Source organism: Palaemon carinicauda, chromosome 34 (genome assembly GCF_036898095.1).
Source record: "Palaemon carinicauda isolate YSFRI2023 chromosome 34, ASM3689809v2, whole genome shotgun sequence".
Lineage (NCBI taxonomy): Eukaryota > Metazoa > Arthropoda > Malacostraca > Decapoda > Palaemonidae > Palaemon > Palaemon carinicauda.
Window position 1 is genome coordinate 73,935,583 of NC_090758.1, and position 18,727 is coordinate 73,954,309.

The 18,727-nt window shown below is 40.5% G+C and overlaps 1 protein-coding gene across 2 annotated transcripts in view; it reads right to left on the reverse strand.

Moving 5' to 3' along the window:
* LOC137626453 (arginine/serine-rich protein PNISR-like) overlaps positions 1 to 16,130 on the reverse strand; it is a 68,270-nt gene extending 52,140 nt beyond the window's left edge. Inside the window, exons 1-5 of one of the 2 annotated variants that reach the window (XM_068357453.1) lie at positions 16,009 to 16,130; positions 15,362 to 15,433; positions 9,147 to 9,243; positions 8,102 to 8,320; positions 5,340 to 5,491 (exon numbers count right to left, since the gene is read on the reverse strand). In XM_068357453.1, the coding sequence (XP_068213554.1) occupies positions 5,340 to 5,491; positions 8,102 to 8,320; positions 9,147 to 9,243; positions 15,362 to 15,379 (486 nt within the window). In that variant the 5' untranslated portion in view covers positions 15,380 to 15,433; positions 16,009 to 16,130. The remainder of the gene's footprint in view (positions 1 to 5,339; positions 5,492 to 8,101; positions 8,321 to 9,146; positions 9,244 to 15,361; positions 15,434 to 16,008) is intronic. The other variant, XM_068357455.1, reaches the window with a different exon arrangement.
* Positions 16,131 to 18,727: the final 2,597 nt, after the last annotated feature.

The following is an 18,727-nucleotide window of genomic DNA, read 5'->3' on the forward strand; positions in this document are numbered from 1 at the left end:
CATACCAGACGCTAGATCTGGAAGCAAGCTTGACCGGGGGAAACATGAAGGATGTCTTCCCAAGTTGCTTCTTGGACTGCAACCACTCTCCCAGTACCCTTAAAGCTCTCTTGGACGAGCGAGCGAGTACGAGCTTCGTAAAGGCAGGTGCTGCTGACTGCATGCCTAAAGCGAACTCAGAGGGAGGCGAGCGTGGTGCTGCAGACACAAACTGATCCGGATATAAATCCTTGAACAGCGCAAGCACTTTCCTAAAGTCTAAGGAGGGAGGCGCGGTCTTGGGTTCGTCGTCAAGATGTGAAGCTTCGTCATTATCAGAGGGTGCATCGTCTGAATGTTGAGGAGGAAGAGGCAACGGAGTAGGTAACAGCTGGACGGCTGAGTCCGGCAGCACGGGTGCATGCGTGGCTGCACTGGACCCAACATCATGCCACTGTTAGTCAGTCTGAGAACTGGCAACAACCATAGCTGAGTGGGTGCGCAAAGCGTCTACTCCCGACTGTGGACGGATAGCGGAGACCACCGCGGGTTGCGGAGGCTGACGCACCGCGTCAAAACACGGCAGCTTAACTCCACCCTCCTGTTGTTGTGGTAGCACACGCACGCCAACGGAGGGTTCCGTGCGTCTGTGAACGTCAGCATGCGTCTGGCAGGGTCGACTGCGCATGGGTGGAGGAGCTCTCACAGCTGGAGTGTGGGAGCAGGCAGCCTCAGCGTCTGCTGGGCGCACAACCGTGGTAGGTTGTAGGCTAACGGGTGCAGCGTCAGCCTTCTCCGCACGAAACTCCTGCATAACCGCAGCTAACTGAGTCTGCATAGACTGCAGCAAAGACCACTTAGGGTCTACAACAGCTGGTGCGGCAACAGACGGAGTTACTGCCTGTTGCGGTACCACTTTGCCTCTCTTAGGAGGTGTGCAGTCGTCGGAGGACTGCAGCGAGTCCGAACTGACCCAGTGGCTACACCTGGGCCGTTGGACTTGCTCGGAAGGGACCTTGCGTTTAAGAGGCCGTGAGACCTTGGTCCATCGTTTCTGGCGTGAAACCTCTTCCGCAGACGAGGAATGAACGGGCTCACTCGTCTTCTTGTGGGTGGGACGATCTAGGCAAGATACATCCGAAACCACGGAGGGAACGTCTGTCCGCTGATTAAAGCCTGTCGAACCCTTTGGTCGTACGACATTGCTTCTCCCCTGGGCTTGGGAGCTTGCAAGAGGTCCCGGACTGGGAGGACGACAGGCACGAACAGACGCACCCTCATGCGTAACACTGACACTTTTCCCTGCACTAACACTCACTTCACTTCCCACTGCACTCTTACCTTTCAACTCCCTGACGTCAGCCATGAGTTGATTGCGGTCATTCGCCAATGACTCGACTCTCTCACCTAGAGCCTGGATGGCACGCATCATATCTGCCATCGAAGGTTGATGAGAGCTAGCAGGGGGGTCGGGTGCAACCACTACAGGGGAAGGAATAGGTTGAGGGGCATGGGGAGAGGAAAAATCAATTGAGCGAGACGAACTCCTCCTGATCCTATCCTTCTCTAGCCTACGTGCATATTTCAGGAATTCTTGAAACCCGAATTCCGACAGCCCAACGCATTCCTCACATCGATCTTCCAATTGACAGGCTTTACCCCTACAATTGGAACAAACGGTGTGCGGATCGATAGAGGCCTTCGGAAGACGCCTTGAACAGTCCCTAGCGCTACACTTCCTGTACTTGGGGACTTGAGAAGGGTCAGACATCTTGAATTAGTCAAAGGGGGGAATTCAAAATCTATCCAAGTCGTCAACAAATAATCCAAAATCCAAAAAAGAATGCAAGGAAGTATTGAAGATAACTTCTGCACAGCGATAGCTAATAACCAGAAATGAATACTTCACCAAATAACGTGAAAATCAATCCAGAAAACAACAGCGTATTTGGTAGGTCTTGCCGGTGGCACGACAGAGAGAAAATTGGTTCTGCGTTGACATGGAGTACATGAGTACCTGCTCGACAGATGGCGCTGTTGATGTACACCCCCACCTGTATAGCGATCGCTGGCGTATTTCGTCCTTAGGTTTTTCTGTCGGGCAGCAGAGCTGACAGCAATATGATCACCGGGTAAGTTTAATATTGAAAAAGACAGAGGCAAATGAATAAAAATACACTAGGCACTAAACTGTGATATTTAAGTAAGGAGTATACAATTACTTATTTACTAGTAATGAAGTGTGATACAAATGTAAATAAAAACTTTTATTTTGGTAATAATGACATATATAAAAGTTGTACATAACCCACTAACATCCAAAGTACACAAGTAATGGCGAAGTATAAAATACTGCACAAAAGTACACACCCACTACCTCAGAATATGGTAGCGCCAAAGACGTCTTCAGTCTACCACCTTCGGGAACTGCTTCTCCGACTTTCAACTGGCACTTTCCATTTTCCTGCTGTCAATTATATGAACGAATTACAATGTTGTACTCAGTTTACCTACCTGGAAGGATTGCTTGGTTGAGAGAGAGAGAGAGAGAGAGAGAGAGAGAGAGAGAGAGAGAGAGAGAGAGACAGAGAGAGAGAATCGATTTAATTATCTGAGAGAATCTATTTAATTACCTAAGAGAGAGAGAGAGAATCTATTTAATTATCTGAGAGAGAGAGAGAGAGAGAGAGAGAGAGAGAATCTATTTAATTATCTAAGAGAGAGAGAGAGAGAGAGAGAGAGAGAATCTATTTAATTATCTAAGAGAGAGAGAGAATCTATTTAATTATCTAAGAGAGAGAGAATCTATTTAATTATCTAAGAGAGAGAGAGAGAATCTATTTGATTATCTAAGAGAGAGAGAGAGAGAATCTATTTGATTATCTAAGAGAGAGAGAGAGAGAGAATCTATTTAATTATCTAAGAGAGAGAGAATCTATTTAATTATCTAAGAGAGAGAGAGAGAATCTATTTGATTATCTAAGAGAGAGAGAGAGAGAGAGAGAGAATCTATTTGATTATCTAAGAGAGAGAGAGAGAGAGAGAGAGAGAGAGAATCTATTTAATTATCTAAGAGAGAGAGAGAGAGAGAGAGAGAGAGAGAGAGAGAGAGAGAGAGAGAGAGAGAGAGAGAGAGAGAGAGAGAGAGAGAGAGAATCTATTTAATTATCTAAAAGAGAGAGAGAGAGAGAGAATCTATTTAATTATCTAAGAGAGAGAGAGAGAATCTATTTGATTATCTAAGAGAGAGAGAGAGAGAGAGAGAATCTATTTAATTATCTAAGAGAGAGAGAATCTATTTAATTATCTAAGAGAGAGAGAGAGAGAATCTATTTGATTATCTAAGAGAGAGAGAGAGAGAGAATCTATTTAATTATCTAAGAGAGAGAGAGAGAGAGAGAGAGAGAGAATCTATTTGATTATCTAAGAGAGAGAATCTATTTAATTATCTAAAAGAGAGAGAGAGAGAGAGAGAATCTATTTAATTATCTAAGAGAGAGAGAGAGAATCTATTTGATTATCTAAGAGAGAGAGAGAGAGAGAGAATCTATTTAATTATCTAAGAGAGAGAGAATCTATTTAATTATCTAAGAGAGAGAGAGAGAGAATCTATTTGATTATCTAAGAGAGAGAGAGAGAGAGAATCTATTTAATTATCTAAGAGAGAGAGAGAGAGAGAGAGAGAGAGAGAGAGAGAATCTATTTGATTATCTAAGAGAGAGAGAATCTATTTAATTATCTAAAAGAGAGAGAGAGAGAGAGAATCTATTTAATTATCTAAGAGAGAAAGGGTGACTGTTCAATTCTCTAAGAGAGAAAGGATGATTGTTCAATTATCTAAGAGAGAAAGGGTGACTGTTCAATTATCTAAGAGAGAAAGGGGGACTGTTCAATTCTCTAAGAGAGAAAGGATGATTATTCAATTCTCTAAGAGAGAAAGGATGATTATTCAATTATCTAAGAGAGAAAGGGTGACTGTTCAATTATCTAAGAGAGAAAGGGGGACTGTTCAATTATCTAAGAGAGAAAGGGTGACTGTTCAATTATCTAAGAGAGAAAGGGGAACCGTTCAATTATCTAAGAGAGAAAGGGGAACCGTTCAATTATATAAGAGAGAAAGGGGAACCGTTCAATTATCTAAGAGAGAAAGGGGAACCGTTCAATTATCTAAGAGAAAAAGGGTGACTGTTCAATTCTCTAAGAGAGAAAGGATGATTGTTCAATTATCTAAGAGAGAAAGGGTGACTGTTCAATTATCTAAGAGAGAAAGGGGGACTGTTCAATTATCTAAGAGAGAAAGGATGATTGTTCAATTATCTAAGAGGGAAAGGGGAACCGTTCAATTATATATGAGAGAAAGGGGGAGGGGTGTTAAAACAGTACACTGTCACCTACCTCTCTGGAAATAATTTGTCTACAGTAGACCAAAAGCACAGAGACCACTTAGAAGGCCCAATAATAGTAGCTATTTTAAAATCTCTCGACACAGCGTAACATACGGCACAGTGAAAAAGCTCGTACGTTCCGCAAACGAGCCCCGTATTCTGAAAATGCTCAACTCCACGGCACCCTCAGGCTGCAAACTGATGGCTGCGTTCATGACAAGTCTGGTAAATCTCATACGAGGAAATATTACCACTCGCTACACATGACAGAGAAAGCTACGATACATATTAAGCAGATGATTTGGCTCTATTAGTTAAAAAAAACCATTAACTCAAATTTTAACAGTCAGAAAAGATTTTCATGCTAGGGATTAACAATAACCTGAACTTCTGGTTTTAACCTGCGAAGAATCAAGAACTTTAGTGGACTGAGTACCGCATATAAAATAAGTCTTGGAGATTAAATTTAAAAAAAAATCCTCCCTAGAGTCCAGATCTTCGACGGGTGGAATACCACACATAATATTAAAACTTGGCGATAGAATTTTTAAAAAATCCTTCCCATACTTTGATGGGCGGAGTATGGCACATGTCAATAAAACTTGGAGATCGAATTTCTTAAAACCCTCCCATAAGATCACGATTGCTGAAAATTCTACAGTTGTTCCGGACACGATAACACATTTCCCAATGCAATTGTGATGTAACGTTACAAACTGCACTTTGGGATATCCTATTTCCCATCCCGGCTATCAGCCTTGCAGCGCCGAGGTTAAATAACACCCGAAACGAGGCATGCACATCAAAAATCGACCTTCTCAGATACACAACGTAGAGTACAAACTGAAGAGATACAAGTAGCTAAGCAGCAATGCTGGCAGCCGAGACGCCGCTTCCAGTACGCACCTGCATCGCAAGGCCTTGGGCGGCTGAAAATTCATTACCATACACAGCAGCAAATCCTGCTTGGCTTACGTCTTTGATGTTATACTGCTGAGTCGCCGGCTCCGGGGCCCCGGGTTCGCTGTTGTTGTAGGAGTCGACCGGCCATCCCCAACCCCAGCCCATTCCAGAGGACTGATTGGGCAGCCAGTTGCTGTCTCCACTCCAGCCCTCCCACGATTCTCCTGGAATATATTTAAAATTTATTAATACATACATATACCAAAGGCACTTCCCCCAATTTTGGGGGGTAGCCGACATCAACAATGAAACAAAACAAAAAAGGGGACCTCTACACTCTACGTTCCTCCAGCCTAACCAGGGACTCAGCCGAGTTCAGCTGGTACTGCTAGGGTGCCACAGCCCACCCTCTCCCAATTTACACCTCAGATGAAGCTTCATAATGCTGAATCCCCTTCTGCTGCTACCTCCGCGGTCATCTAAGGCACCGGAGGAAGCAGCAGGGCCTACCGGAACTGCATCACAATCGCTCGCCATTCATTCCTATTTCTAGCATGCTCTCTTGCCTCTCTCACATCTATCCTTTTATTAATAGAAGGTTTATATTTTTACTTTCGTAAGGCTAGCTTCAACAACAACAAATGCAGTCGTTTCTAGTCCACTGCAGGACTAAGGCCTCAGACATGTCCTCATTCCTGTCTGGGGTTAGGCCATTTCATCGCCACAGTGACAACTGCCGATTGGTGATGGTGGGAGACTTTAGTCTGATCACTCACAGCAAACCAATCTTGTATGGATCTATGGGTAGCCCTATCTAAAACAGCTTTGCTGATCATGGTGACAGGCAAACCCTTTCACCACATAAAGGTATCCCCACTCAGAAAGGGTAGCTTCAAGAATGAGTTAAAATGAGGGAAGTTGAAAGTATCTCTAAGCACTTCTTATACAAGCAGCGAAAAAGTTGAAATTATTCAGGTAAATGGTACTATTTTTTTTTTTTGCTAAGTTCTTCAAATTAACCATCTTTCACAGAAAAATCCTTTGGGGGTAAACTAAGCATTGAAGCAGAAATAATAGCTCTGTTAAGTTGCTAATCGGTGGGACTTCAAAAGTTCTAACTAGCAGCGAATTTTTTTCATGTTGAACAGGCAGACATGTCTCTCTTCATATGGCGTTACTGTTCTTAGAATATTTTATATTAATCATTAACTACTACTTTAAAGGTTTAAAGGCCGTTCATGAATGGCAGAGGCAAGGGACAGTGACATTGCCCTAGCAAGCAGGACAATGCCCTAGAGACTGACCATACATGGTCAGCGCCCAAGCACCCTTTCCACCCAAGCTACGACCAGGGAGGGACAGCTAATGGCTGCTGATGACTCATGGCTGCTGATGACTCAGCAGGTACACCTACAGGCTCCCCAAAAGATGGTATGGTTGCAGACACTAAAGGAACTAACGAGTTTGAGCGGGGCTCCAACTCCCATCTGGTGATCACCAGTTTGTTTATTTCCATTCCTCACTAGGATATTTTCCCTGTTGGGGCCATTGGGCTTATAGTATCCTGCTTTTCCAACTAGAGTTGTGGCTTAGCTAATAATAATAATAATAATAATAATAATAATAATAATAATAATAATAATAATAATGCTACAAAATAACAATAATCATCTTGAACAGTGCCATTTCTAGTACTTGAATTAAAGTTATTTTAGATTCCCGTGACTGGGTCAACTTACGTAACCACTAGCCCTAAAGAAAGTCATCAGTTGTAAGGACCCCATACTGTACTTAGTCTTTTCCTATCTCGCATTAGATATTTCTCCATGAATTTCAAATTCAACTGGAATTCGGACAACCACCATTTCAATACTCTATCTACTTCCTGATCTTAACCCTTTTACCCCCAGGATCTTTGGAAATTTCCAACCCTTAACCCTCAAGGGGTTATTTTTTCCCCAGCACATTTTGCAGTACTGTATATTTTTTTTTTTTAAATTGCTCTAACAGCCTTAATTTTTGTCATAGAGAGGTCTGGTTGGCCTCATTCTCTTGGAAAATGCCTGAATTTCCTCAAAAAGTTATCAAAAATATGAAAAGAAAATATAAAAAGCATTTTTTTGCAAGGACATACCGGTACGTCCATGGGGCTAAAAGGATGAGTTTTGTGAAACGTACCAGTACGTCCTTTGGGGGTAAAAGGGTTAATGTATTTCCTATGGAGGAGGGACACTGTATAAACATACAGTAGTATGGTATTCCGTACTGTAACTCCTACGTTCTGTGAGAACAAACGGAATTATTTTCCCCCTCCATTAACTTTATCCTTGAAAACAATTATGAACCTAAATATACAATATGTTTTTTTATTCTACTTCATAGTTAGCCCTTTCACCCCCAAAAAGGACGTACCGCTACGTTCTTGCAAAACACTGTTATTTACACGATTTTGCATATTTTTGATAACTTTACGAGAAACTTTAGGCATTTTCCAAAAGAATGAGACCAACCAGACCTCTCTATGACAAAAATTAAGGCTGTTAGAGCAACTTAAAAAAAATATATAGCAAAATGTGCTCGAAATTTAACCTTACCTTGGGGGTAAAATGGTTAAAAAACATTTTCAAACACACACTGTACACTATCACGTTAGCTCTACCGCACAGTTAAAACTAACTGGAGCACAAACACTATCGTTTGTTTTAATTCCCATACATCTGTGCAAATGGGCTAAGAATCTACTGTAAAAAGACATATCTTTTGTGACGTATAGAGCCCTTCGGAGCGCACATCAAATGACCCTCAAAAATTTTAGCTAAAACGCAAATGCTCACCATTCTGTTGTTCTCCGCCATTGGCAGACGGGCCTTTATCATCCTCGATTTCCATGTCCATCTCTCCGCCAACCGTGGCATTTTCCTCGGCCGGAGGGGCTGGCGGACTGGAGGGGACATCTGGCGCGGACTGGGTGGGTTCGGAGGAGTCCTGCGACGTGGTGGTTTCCTTCATCTGAATCCATTGTTTGGCAAGCTCCGCCCAGTCCACGGAAGATGCTGTTGGGGCGAGACGATAAATAAGCTCGTGAATAAGGTAAAATTGTTTTTAATGATTAACGAAACCATTTACAAATAAGGAAAATTACAGAATACAGTAACTACATGGCATGATTCATAGCACCAAGAAAATGAAAATGTGTAAATAAGAAATGAATAATCATGAAGCATATAGTCAAACTTATTTCATTATTATTATCATCATCAACACACACACACTCACTCACTTTCTCTCTCAAGACACACTCACTCACTCTCTCTCAAGACACACGCACTCACTCTCTCCCAAGACACACTCACTCACTCTCTCTCAAGACACACTCACTCACTCTCTCTCAAGACACACACACACACTCTCTCTCAAGACGCACTCACTCACTCTCTCTCAAGAGACACACTCCCTCTCTCTCAAGACAAACTCACTCACTCTCTCTCTCAAGACAAACTCACTCACTCTCTCTCTCAAGACAAACTCACTCACTCTCTCTCTCAAGACAAACTCACTCACTCTCTCTCTCAAGACACACTCACTCACTCTCTCTCTCAAGACACACTCACTCACTCTCTCTCAAGAGACACTCACTCACTCTCTCTCAAGACACACTCACTCACTCTCTCTCAAGACACACTCACTCACTCTCTCTCAAGACACACTCACTCACTCTCTCTCAAGACACACTCACTCACTCTCTCTCAAGACACACTCACTCACTCTCTCTCAAGACACACTCACTCACTCTCTTTCAAAACACACACTCACTCTCTTTCAAAACACACACTCACTCACTCTCTCTCTCTCACTATACATAAAGCCCAATCAACTAACCTTCCTCCGGCTTCATGTTCTGGTAATGTTGCGGCTGAAGAGCCCAGGAGGCCCACTGCGGGGCTCCTGACCACATGTTGTTCATCGTTGTGCAAAACTGAAAAAGCAAAATTATAAAAGTTACTGGATTTTGTTATGCGTAGAACAGTCGGAGATGGTGGTGAAGGATTGGACTGGATTGGCAACAGGAAATTAGCTGACCTAGAGTATGCTAATAACGCTGTCTTTATTGGCAGAAAACCACAGGATTTGCAATGCTTGCTTACCAGAATGCATGAAATATCACACGAGATTGGGATCAAGATAAATACAGTAGAAGAAAGAAAGAAAGATGAGAACGGAGTATGCAATGGAAGATAAAATATCATTGGAAGGAGACAGGATTAATGAGGTAGAATCATGTAAGTATTTAGGAACTATGATCTCCAATACAGGATCTTTAGAATTTGAGTTTAATGAGACTGAAAAAAGCAAATCAGACAATCACTAGGTTAAGTAGAATTTAGAAATCAAATTGCCTGAAACTACATATAAAAATCAGGCTATATATCAGTTTAGTGAAGTTGGTGTTACTGTATGGACAGGAGCCGTGGTATGATAATGAAACTATATCCAACATATTTTCTAGATTTGAAACAAAGGCCTCAAACGAATATTGGGAGTTAAATGACAGGACAGAATTAGAAATGAAACTATAAGAGAGATTACTCGAGTGCCATATGTGGATGAGATCATGGTGAAGGGTAGATGGAGATGGATTGGGTATGCTCTTTGCACTCCCCAAGAGAGATTAGTTCACCAAACTTTCAACTGGACTACACAAGGCACTTGAGTTGGATGACCCAGGCCTACATGACTGAGGACTATGAAATCTGAAGTAGGAGATGGTGAATGGAGAAGTATCGATTTAAGAGCTCAAGATAGAGACGACTGGCGGAATCTAACCGAGGCCCTTTGCGTCAATAGGTATAGGAGATGATGATGATGACTGAAAAGTTTAGTTTTTTCCATTGTGACAAAGTATCATAAACTGTCTGTTGTATTGTTAATGCTACAACCCTAGTTGGAAAAGCAGGATGCTATAGGCCCAAAGTCTCCAACAGGGAAAATAACCAAGTGAGGAAAGGAAACAAGGAATGATAAAATACTTTGAGTAACAATAAAAACAAATATCTATATAAACTATAAAAACTTTAACACAAGTGGAGGAAGTAATATAAAATAGAATAGTGTGCCCGAGTGTACCCTCAAGCAAGAGAACTCTAACCCAAGGCAGTGGAAGACCATGGTACAGAGGCTATGGCACTACCCAAGACTAGAGAACAATGGTTTGATTTTGGATTATCCTTCTCCTAGAAGAGCTGCTTACCTGAGTTAAAGTCTCTCTTCTACCCTTACCAAGAGAAAAGTGGCCACTGAACAATTACAGTGCAGTAACCCCTTGGGTGAAAAAGAATTGTTTGGTAATATTAGTATTGTAAGGTGTGTGAAGACAGAGGAGGATATGTAAAGAATAGGTGGCTTGACTATTCGGTGTGTGCACCTGGGCAAAAAGAAAATGAACCGTAACCAGAGAGAAGAATCCAATGTAGTACTGTCTGGCCACTCAAAAGACCTCAGTAGTTCATACGATAAGCTTTCTCAACCTATACGCAATATTTTCTATCATGTAAGAAACCCTTTCAAATGCAGGATTCAAAACATTCCTCGTCAATACCAAGTTCGAAATAATTTTAACCGTCTTTACTGTACTGTCTTCCTAATGAATAAAACTAGAATGGGTACTCAGTAGAGTACACACTTCTACCGTGGCAGCTTATATAATTCACCAAACTTTCAACTAGGTTCTACAAGGGCTTTTAGCTACTGTGCGCCTAGACATTATAATAAACTGCCAACTGAAATGAAGGACCTAAAGGGAGCAATTGAATTTAAGAAGAAACTAAAGACATTACTTTTCACAAGATCATATGATTTGGAAGATGCTACAATCGAAGAATTGTATAAGTTCTAATGAAAATGTTTCGTTAGATGATTAATATGGACCCGGCCGAGAAGTGCTGTAGTTCACTCGACTTCAGTGGAGGGTTGGATTTAAACCCAAAACAAGATAACAAGATAGAGGAGTTAGAAGACCCAGGCCTACATAGCCGAGAACTATGAAGCGTAAAGTAAGAAATGACGAATGGAGAAATATTGATTTAAGAGCTCAAGTTAGAGACGATTGGCGAATACACCGAGGCCCTTTGCGTCAAAAGGCGTAGGAGGAGATGATAATGATGAAAGTAAATAGATTTTAAAGTTATAGGACATTGTGGGTCAGAGAAGGGGCATAACTAATTACAAAACATTGGGAGGAGCGGAATGGGGTAGGGGAGAGCAAGGCGAGCCTTTTCTACTAGGGGCTAATGAGGGGGGGGGGTCAATATAGCTTAGGCTGTGAACACCCACAGAAAAATTTTGAAATATGATCTTTTTAATGAAGTACAGTGGTACCTCTACATGCGAATTTAATCCGTTCCACAACCAACTTCGGATGTAGAAAATGTTCGGATGTAGAAACGAATTTTCCCATAAGAATACATTGAAATAGGATTAATCCGTGGTTGAGCCCAAAAACCTATGATAACTCCTTAATAAATTACTACACAATTACACATGACAATATGCACTCTAAATTAGATAATAGACATGTAAAAAAGAATAATTATAAAGAAATAATAAATAAGAAACGGGTTTTTAGCGTCACTTTACCTTAGAAAGTCCAGCGCAGGTGTTGGTCTTGCTACGCAGAGGAGATGGACGGGTGGCGAGGAGGTAGAGAGGTTCACTACGATAAACGTACACTACCGTAACTTATTCTAACTTACATTAAGTGAACTTTAACCTAACTTAGCTTATTTTTTTTTTTATATATATTTTTTTTTACATTTTCTTTTTTCTTTTTGATGATTAATTTTAATCACTCTCACTCTCTCCACTTAAAATTGATTGAATTTTTTTCTCTTCAATCTTTGCCGTTTTCTTTGAACCACTTCCTTCCTCTTCATCACGAGTTCGCTTTGTAGTTTTCTTAAAGAATCTACAGTATTGATAGAAAGTAGCTTGGTACGGCTTTTCAGAATGTTTCGAAAATGAGTTAGGCAAACATCATCGAACTGCGCAACTACACGACAAACCTGCAATTTTTTTGGATGGTATCTGTCGATGAAGTCGACCATGTCTTGATATTTTCCTAACATCTCTTTTATTTGCGCCAAACCTAACACGTTCTACCTCCTCGATCCCTTCCTCGTCATCACTCATGTGCTCAGACATAGCATGGAGTTCCTTGAGCTCCTCTGTGGTAAGTTCGTCGTGATGTTCGGCGACGAGTTCCGTGATGTCATCTGCGTCGACCTCCAGACCTATGGACTTGCCAAGGGAGACGATTTCCTCTACGTCTTCCGCTGCACCCACCACGGGATCAGGTTCGGGGTCAAAACCCTCGAAATCTCGAGGAGAAACTGCATCAGGCCACAGCTTCTTCCAGGCAGAATTCAGTGTCCGTCGAGTTACTCCCACTGAAACCTGATCTATGATCTTCAAGCAGTGCACGATGTTAAAGTGGCTTTTCCAAAATTCACGCAAAGTTAAGTTTGTGCTTTGCGTGACATTAAAGCACTGCTTGAATAGGTGCTTGGTGTAGAGCTTCTTGAAATTCGAGATGACTTGCTGGTCCATGGGCTGGAGGATAGAGGTGGTATTCGATGGAAGATACAGCATCTTTATGAACTTTAATTCATCGAAGATATCATCTTCAAGTCCGGGGGGGTGAGCGGGTGCATTGTTAAGGCATAGCAGGCACTTTAAAGGAAATTTCTGCTCATGAAGATACTTCTTCACAGAAGGACCGAAAACTTGGTTAACCCATTGGACAAAGAACTGCCTAGTGACCCAGGCCTTCGAGTTGGATCGCCAGAAAACATGAAGCTGGTCCTTATCCACATTCTGTGCCTTAAAGGCCCTAGGGTTCTCAGAATGGTAAACCAGTAAGGGCTTGACTTTAAAGCCCCTGCTAGCGTTGGCACATAGGGCAAGAGTCAACCGATCCTTCATTGGCTTATGCCCAGGCAATTTCTTCTCTTCGGCGGTGATGTAGGTTCGACTGGGCATCTTCTTCCAAAACAGCCCGGTTTCATCACAATTTAACACCTGCTGCTCTACGTAGCCTTCTTCCTGGACGATCCTTTCAAAGCTCTTCACAAAGTCAGCTGCAGCCTTTGTGTCCGCACTAGCAGCCTCTCCGTGGCGAACAACTGAATGAATCCCGGACCGTTTCTTTAATTTCTCAAACCAGCCACGAGATGCCTTGAAATCATCTGAGGAAGGTTCGGTTGAACTCTCCCCAGCATCACCCCCAGAGTTCTCCTCCTTCAAGTCCGTGAAGATGGCGTGCGCCTTCTCGCAAATGATAGTTTCGGTGATGGTGTCGCCAACAATTTCTCTGTCCTTGATCCAGATTAGCAGAAGTCGTTCCATCTCTTCTATGACAGGGCTACGACGTTTTGAAATGATGGTGAACCCCTTAGAAGGTTTCACTGCTTTAATGGCTTCTTTCTGTTTCAAGATTGTCGAGATCGTCGACATATTTCGGCCATATTCTTTTGCAAGTTCACTCACGCTCATGCTTTTCAATAATTTCTTGCTTTACTTCTAAAGAAAGCATTTCCTTCTTCCTTTTCTCACCACTACCACTTGCAAAACTAAGCCTTTTAGGACCCATGCTTTACGTAAAATACCGTAAAAGGATGAATGTAAAAAATCACGATTAAAACAGTTAATAGCAGAACGTACAGGGCACAACCACATGAAGCCGACGAGAACAGAGGAATGACCCAAGCCACGCTAATTGAGGGTCCCTCCAAGGTCGAAGTGCTGCCTTCTATCCGCGGAAATAAAAAATAAATCCGGCGCTATGAGTACCACCTACGCGTACGGGTATTGTTTACTTCGGGTGTCGAAAAAAAATTCGGGTGTAGAGTAGGAACGTGTTCGAATTGTACTTCGCGTGTCGAAAAATTCGGATACAACCGGTACGACGAAAATTGCTTACTTCGTGTGTCAAAATAAAATTCGGGTGTGGAGTCGAAAAATTGCTCAAATTTTACTTCGGATGTTGGAAAATTCGGATGTAGATACGTTCCTTCTGATGTAGATACGTTCGTATGTAGAGGTTCCACTGTACTGTAAGGACTATTACCATCGCTATCATCTCCTCCCACACCTACTGACGCAAGCGGCCTCGGTTAGATTTTGCCAGTCGTCTCTATCTCGAGCTTTTAAATCAATACTTCGTCATTCATCATCTCCTACTTCACACTTCATATCCCTCAGCCATGTAGATCTGGGTCTTCCAACTCTTCTAGTGCCTTGTGGAGCCCAGCTGAACGTTTGGTGAACTAATCTCTCTCGGGGTGTGAGAAGAACATGCCCAAACCATCTCTATCTGCCCCTCAACATGATCTCATCCACATGTGGCACTAAAAAGGCCTATTAAGGGAGTTAAAATAAATAATACTTTATAATATTCCTGTACTGTATTCATAAGTTCACAGAAAATTTTAGGACAATTTTTAAGGGGTAACATTTCAATTTTCCTTGCTCTATCTTTTTGAGGGGTGTACGTATGATAGTGGCCACCTGTATGTATTATTATGTCTAACTTAGAATACGGCAGTGTAAGGGGGGTCGCAGGGGGCGTTAGCCCAGCCGTTAGGTAAGTAGGTAAGGACACAGCTTGTAGGTTAGGTTAGGGGGGGAAAGTTTAGCTTAGTTGATGTCCAATTTCAATGAACGCGCGAGGAACTGGCCGCTGATGTACAAAGGCTCCCTTTTCGATTGATATTTAACCATATTTTTTGAAAGGACAAATTATACAGTGTCCTCCTATAACAAAACCTTTGGGGAGTATCCCTAGAGTTATAACCCTAGGAGGGAAAGGGTTACCAAAAATAGGGTGCCTTTGTATATCAGCGGCCAGTTCCTCTTGCATCGATTAAAAATGGACCTAAACTAACCTACAAGCCGTGTCCTTACCTACACATCTAAGTTAGCCATAATAATACATACCGGAGGCCAGTATCCTACATACACCTACAAAATAGCAAAGAACTCCCAAGTAAGGACCCAGCACCATAGGTTAGGTTAGGTTTTACAGCAACTATGTATTTTACTTGTTCGGAGTTTTCCATAGCTCAATTTTCCACTTTGGTTCCTCTTGCTGTTCTCCAAGATTGTCTTAATCTCTGGAAATAATTTCGAAAAGAAATAGTCACAATATTTCGAAATATTTTGCCCTGTAATACAGTACAATAATACCCAATTTTCCATTCATACCGTGGCCCAAAATAATACATATATAAAAAGTTCTTAATTCCTACACTGCCTTGCATTACAAAAGTAACATATACGAAAATATACACACTTCTATCAACCACAACTGTCAAATATAAAATATATACATAAAAATCAACTACTAGGTAAATTTCTTCGCCAAAAACTACGGTCAGATCTCATAGCTTTGGGGTCAATCAATCAAAACAAAATTCCTTACACAGCATTGCACATCAAAAGCACCCAATATTAATATGAAAATACACTTCCTTAATGTGAAAATAAATTCGCTTTAATCCCCCATAACTGTCAAAAATAAAATGCATACCTAACAATGAATTATTAGGTGAAATTCTCGAAGCAAAAACTACGGTAACATCTCATAGGTTTAGGGTCAATCAATCAAAACAAAACAACGCCCAGATGTCAGTTACCGTAGACATATCATCTGTCTAAAAGTAACTAATTAGCCGTCTAATATACTTACGTTATGGCTACCGCCACCCTATACACATGGATTAATAGACGTCACTGTCTAAAATTTAGACGGTTTCATTGCAAACAATACCCAAACACACGAACACAGAAATGGCGACTTATGATGACTGTAGCAAATTGTTTCCATCGAATAGCTTGACTCTATTCTGTTAATGGGGCCGATTTGATAATTTTGATGTAATTAAGGTAGATTTAAGTTAATTATAATGATTATTATTTATTATATAATATTTTTATTGGTATATAGTATTAAATTATGCTTAAATAACTAATTAATCTTAGCACACAAATAGCTGATTTCCCTTTGTCCGCTGATAATATCTGCTGTTACCAACCGGTGAAGTGCTCCCTTAGCAACGGCTCTTCGTGAACAATTATTTGTACTATCATTATTATTATGATTATTAATATAAATATGCAAGACAAATATAAGCTAAGTTAATGGACTATAATTTGTATATTATAATGAATATACATAAAATAACATTGTGTAGGGTAAAATATCACAGTTTATTTTCATTATCAGCTCTTTATTATTACAGTATGGGCAATTTATTAAAATTTTCCCTGTTCAAAATTAATATTTCTTCACTTAAAGGAAGAAATTCTCATTTTAAAGAGAAATGATGTAACAAACACTTCGTTATTACGACAGATTTAGTGTGGAACTGACGTAAGCCATTAATGTTTAGCTAAATCATGCAAGTTTTCTTCATATATTACTTCGTATTCAATAAAGAAAAAACTAATTAATAAAATAAGTAATAAGGAATGTTTTTCTAACAATATTCGGAGAAATAGTATATATTAAGAGAAAAAGAATATTCATGAAGAAATAGAGTTCTTTAAATATCATAGCTTACCTAAAGAAAACGAGTTCTTTACAGAAAACGACAATTATACCATACACTTACTAAATACAGTAGAAACTTTAGAATAAATGTATGCATGATAAGCTGAAATGAACATAAAGGAAATACATAACGTAAAGGGATATAAAATTAGTATATTAATATTCAATACTCATCAGAAAGTGATTGCTAATAAACCTACGATGGACATTGGCCGAACTGTAACTCCATCTACTACAATCTACCAGAGGTACAACTTAAGAAATCATGAAACACAATATACAGAGGAGTAAGACTGATAAAAGGTGTCCCATCTAGAGAAAGGATCACTCCTATACTAATAGATCTACATTGCCAATTTAAATTGAATTTAAAATACGTACAATAACCCACCAAGTTATCAGCACCGGTCATCCAAAATATCTAAGAGAATTGCTATATATTGCGCAGCCAACGAATTGTCCTGACACGAAAATAGTTACAGATGGCTTCAAACTATTGGAACCTAGATACGTGTCTACTGTATGTTCTAGAACCTTTATATGTGCAGCCCAGAGACTAGCCTATACAATAGGCTCGCACGAGACATCAGAATATTTGAAGATATTAAGGCTATCAAGAGGAAACTGAAGACTTTCTTATTCAGCGAGTGCTTTGATGGTGACGACCTAACAGTAAGCGAACAATGAGCTTTGTGAAAATGTTAAATACTCCTGATTGAACATCATAAACCGACAGTGGAGGTCCTGTAGAGAGTAGTTTTCCCCTTGCTGTACTGTATAGAGCTAGATGAGCAGGCCTTAAAGTAAAAGTAAAGTTATTGAGCCTCGATCTCTTCTGGCTACAGTTCTAAGGCTATTTTGTTCCGATAAGGTGTGCACGTTGGGCTGCTCTCCCAAGCCCTGTGGGGTCATATTAATGGACATTTTTCTATTTTCACATGAGCACCAGTCACCCGTTGAGTTACTACCGCTAGAGAGTTATTGTGTCCTCTGACTGGCCAGACAATACCACATTAGATCCTTCTCTCTGGTTACGGCTCGTTTTCCTTTTGCCCACATACACTGAATAGTCTGGTCTATTCTTTCCACATTCTCTGTTCTCATACATCTGACAACACTGAGATTACCAAACAATTCTTCCCCGCTCAAAGGGTTAACTACTACAATGTAATTATTAAGTGGCTATTTTCCTCTTGGTAAGGGTAGAAGAGACTCTTTAGCTATGGTAAGCAGCTCTTCTAGGAGAAGGACACTACAAAATCAAACAATTGTTCTCTAGTCTTGGGCAGTGCCATAGCGTCTGTATCATGGTCTTCCACTGTCTTGGGTTGGAGTTTTCTTGCTTGAGTGTACACTAAGGCACAATATTCCTTCTCATTTCTCTTCCTATTGTTTTTATTTTTTATGATTTGTATATGAAATATTTATTTTAATGCTGTCCCTGTTCTCAAATATATTATTTTAATAGTTAATTACTTTTCTTGTAGTTTCTCGTTTTCCTTTCCTCACTGGGATATTTTCCTTATTGGAGCCCTTGCGCTTTTAGTATGTTGATTTTCCTACTAGGGTTGTAGCTAATTGGTATTAATAATAATAACAATAATAATAATAATGGCTATGTGGTTATTGCCTGGAAAACATCTTATTAAGATAACTACATATAATATTGTCCACCTTTATTATTATTATTATTATTATTATTATTATTATTACTAGCCAAGCTACAACCCTAGTTGGAAAAGCAAGATGCTACAAGCCCAAGGGCTCCAATAGGGAAAATAGCCTAGTGAGGAAAGAAAATAAGGAAATAAATAAATGATGAGAATAAATTAACAATAAATCATTCTAAAAACAG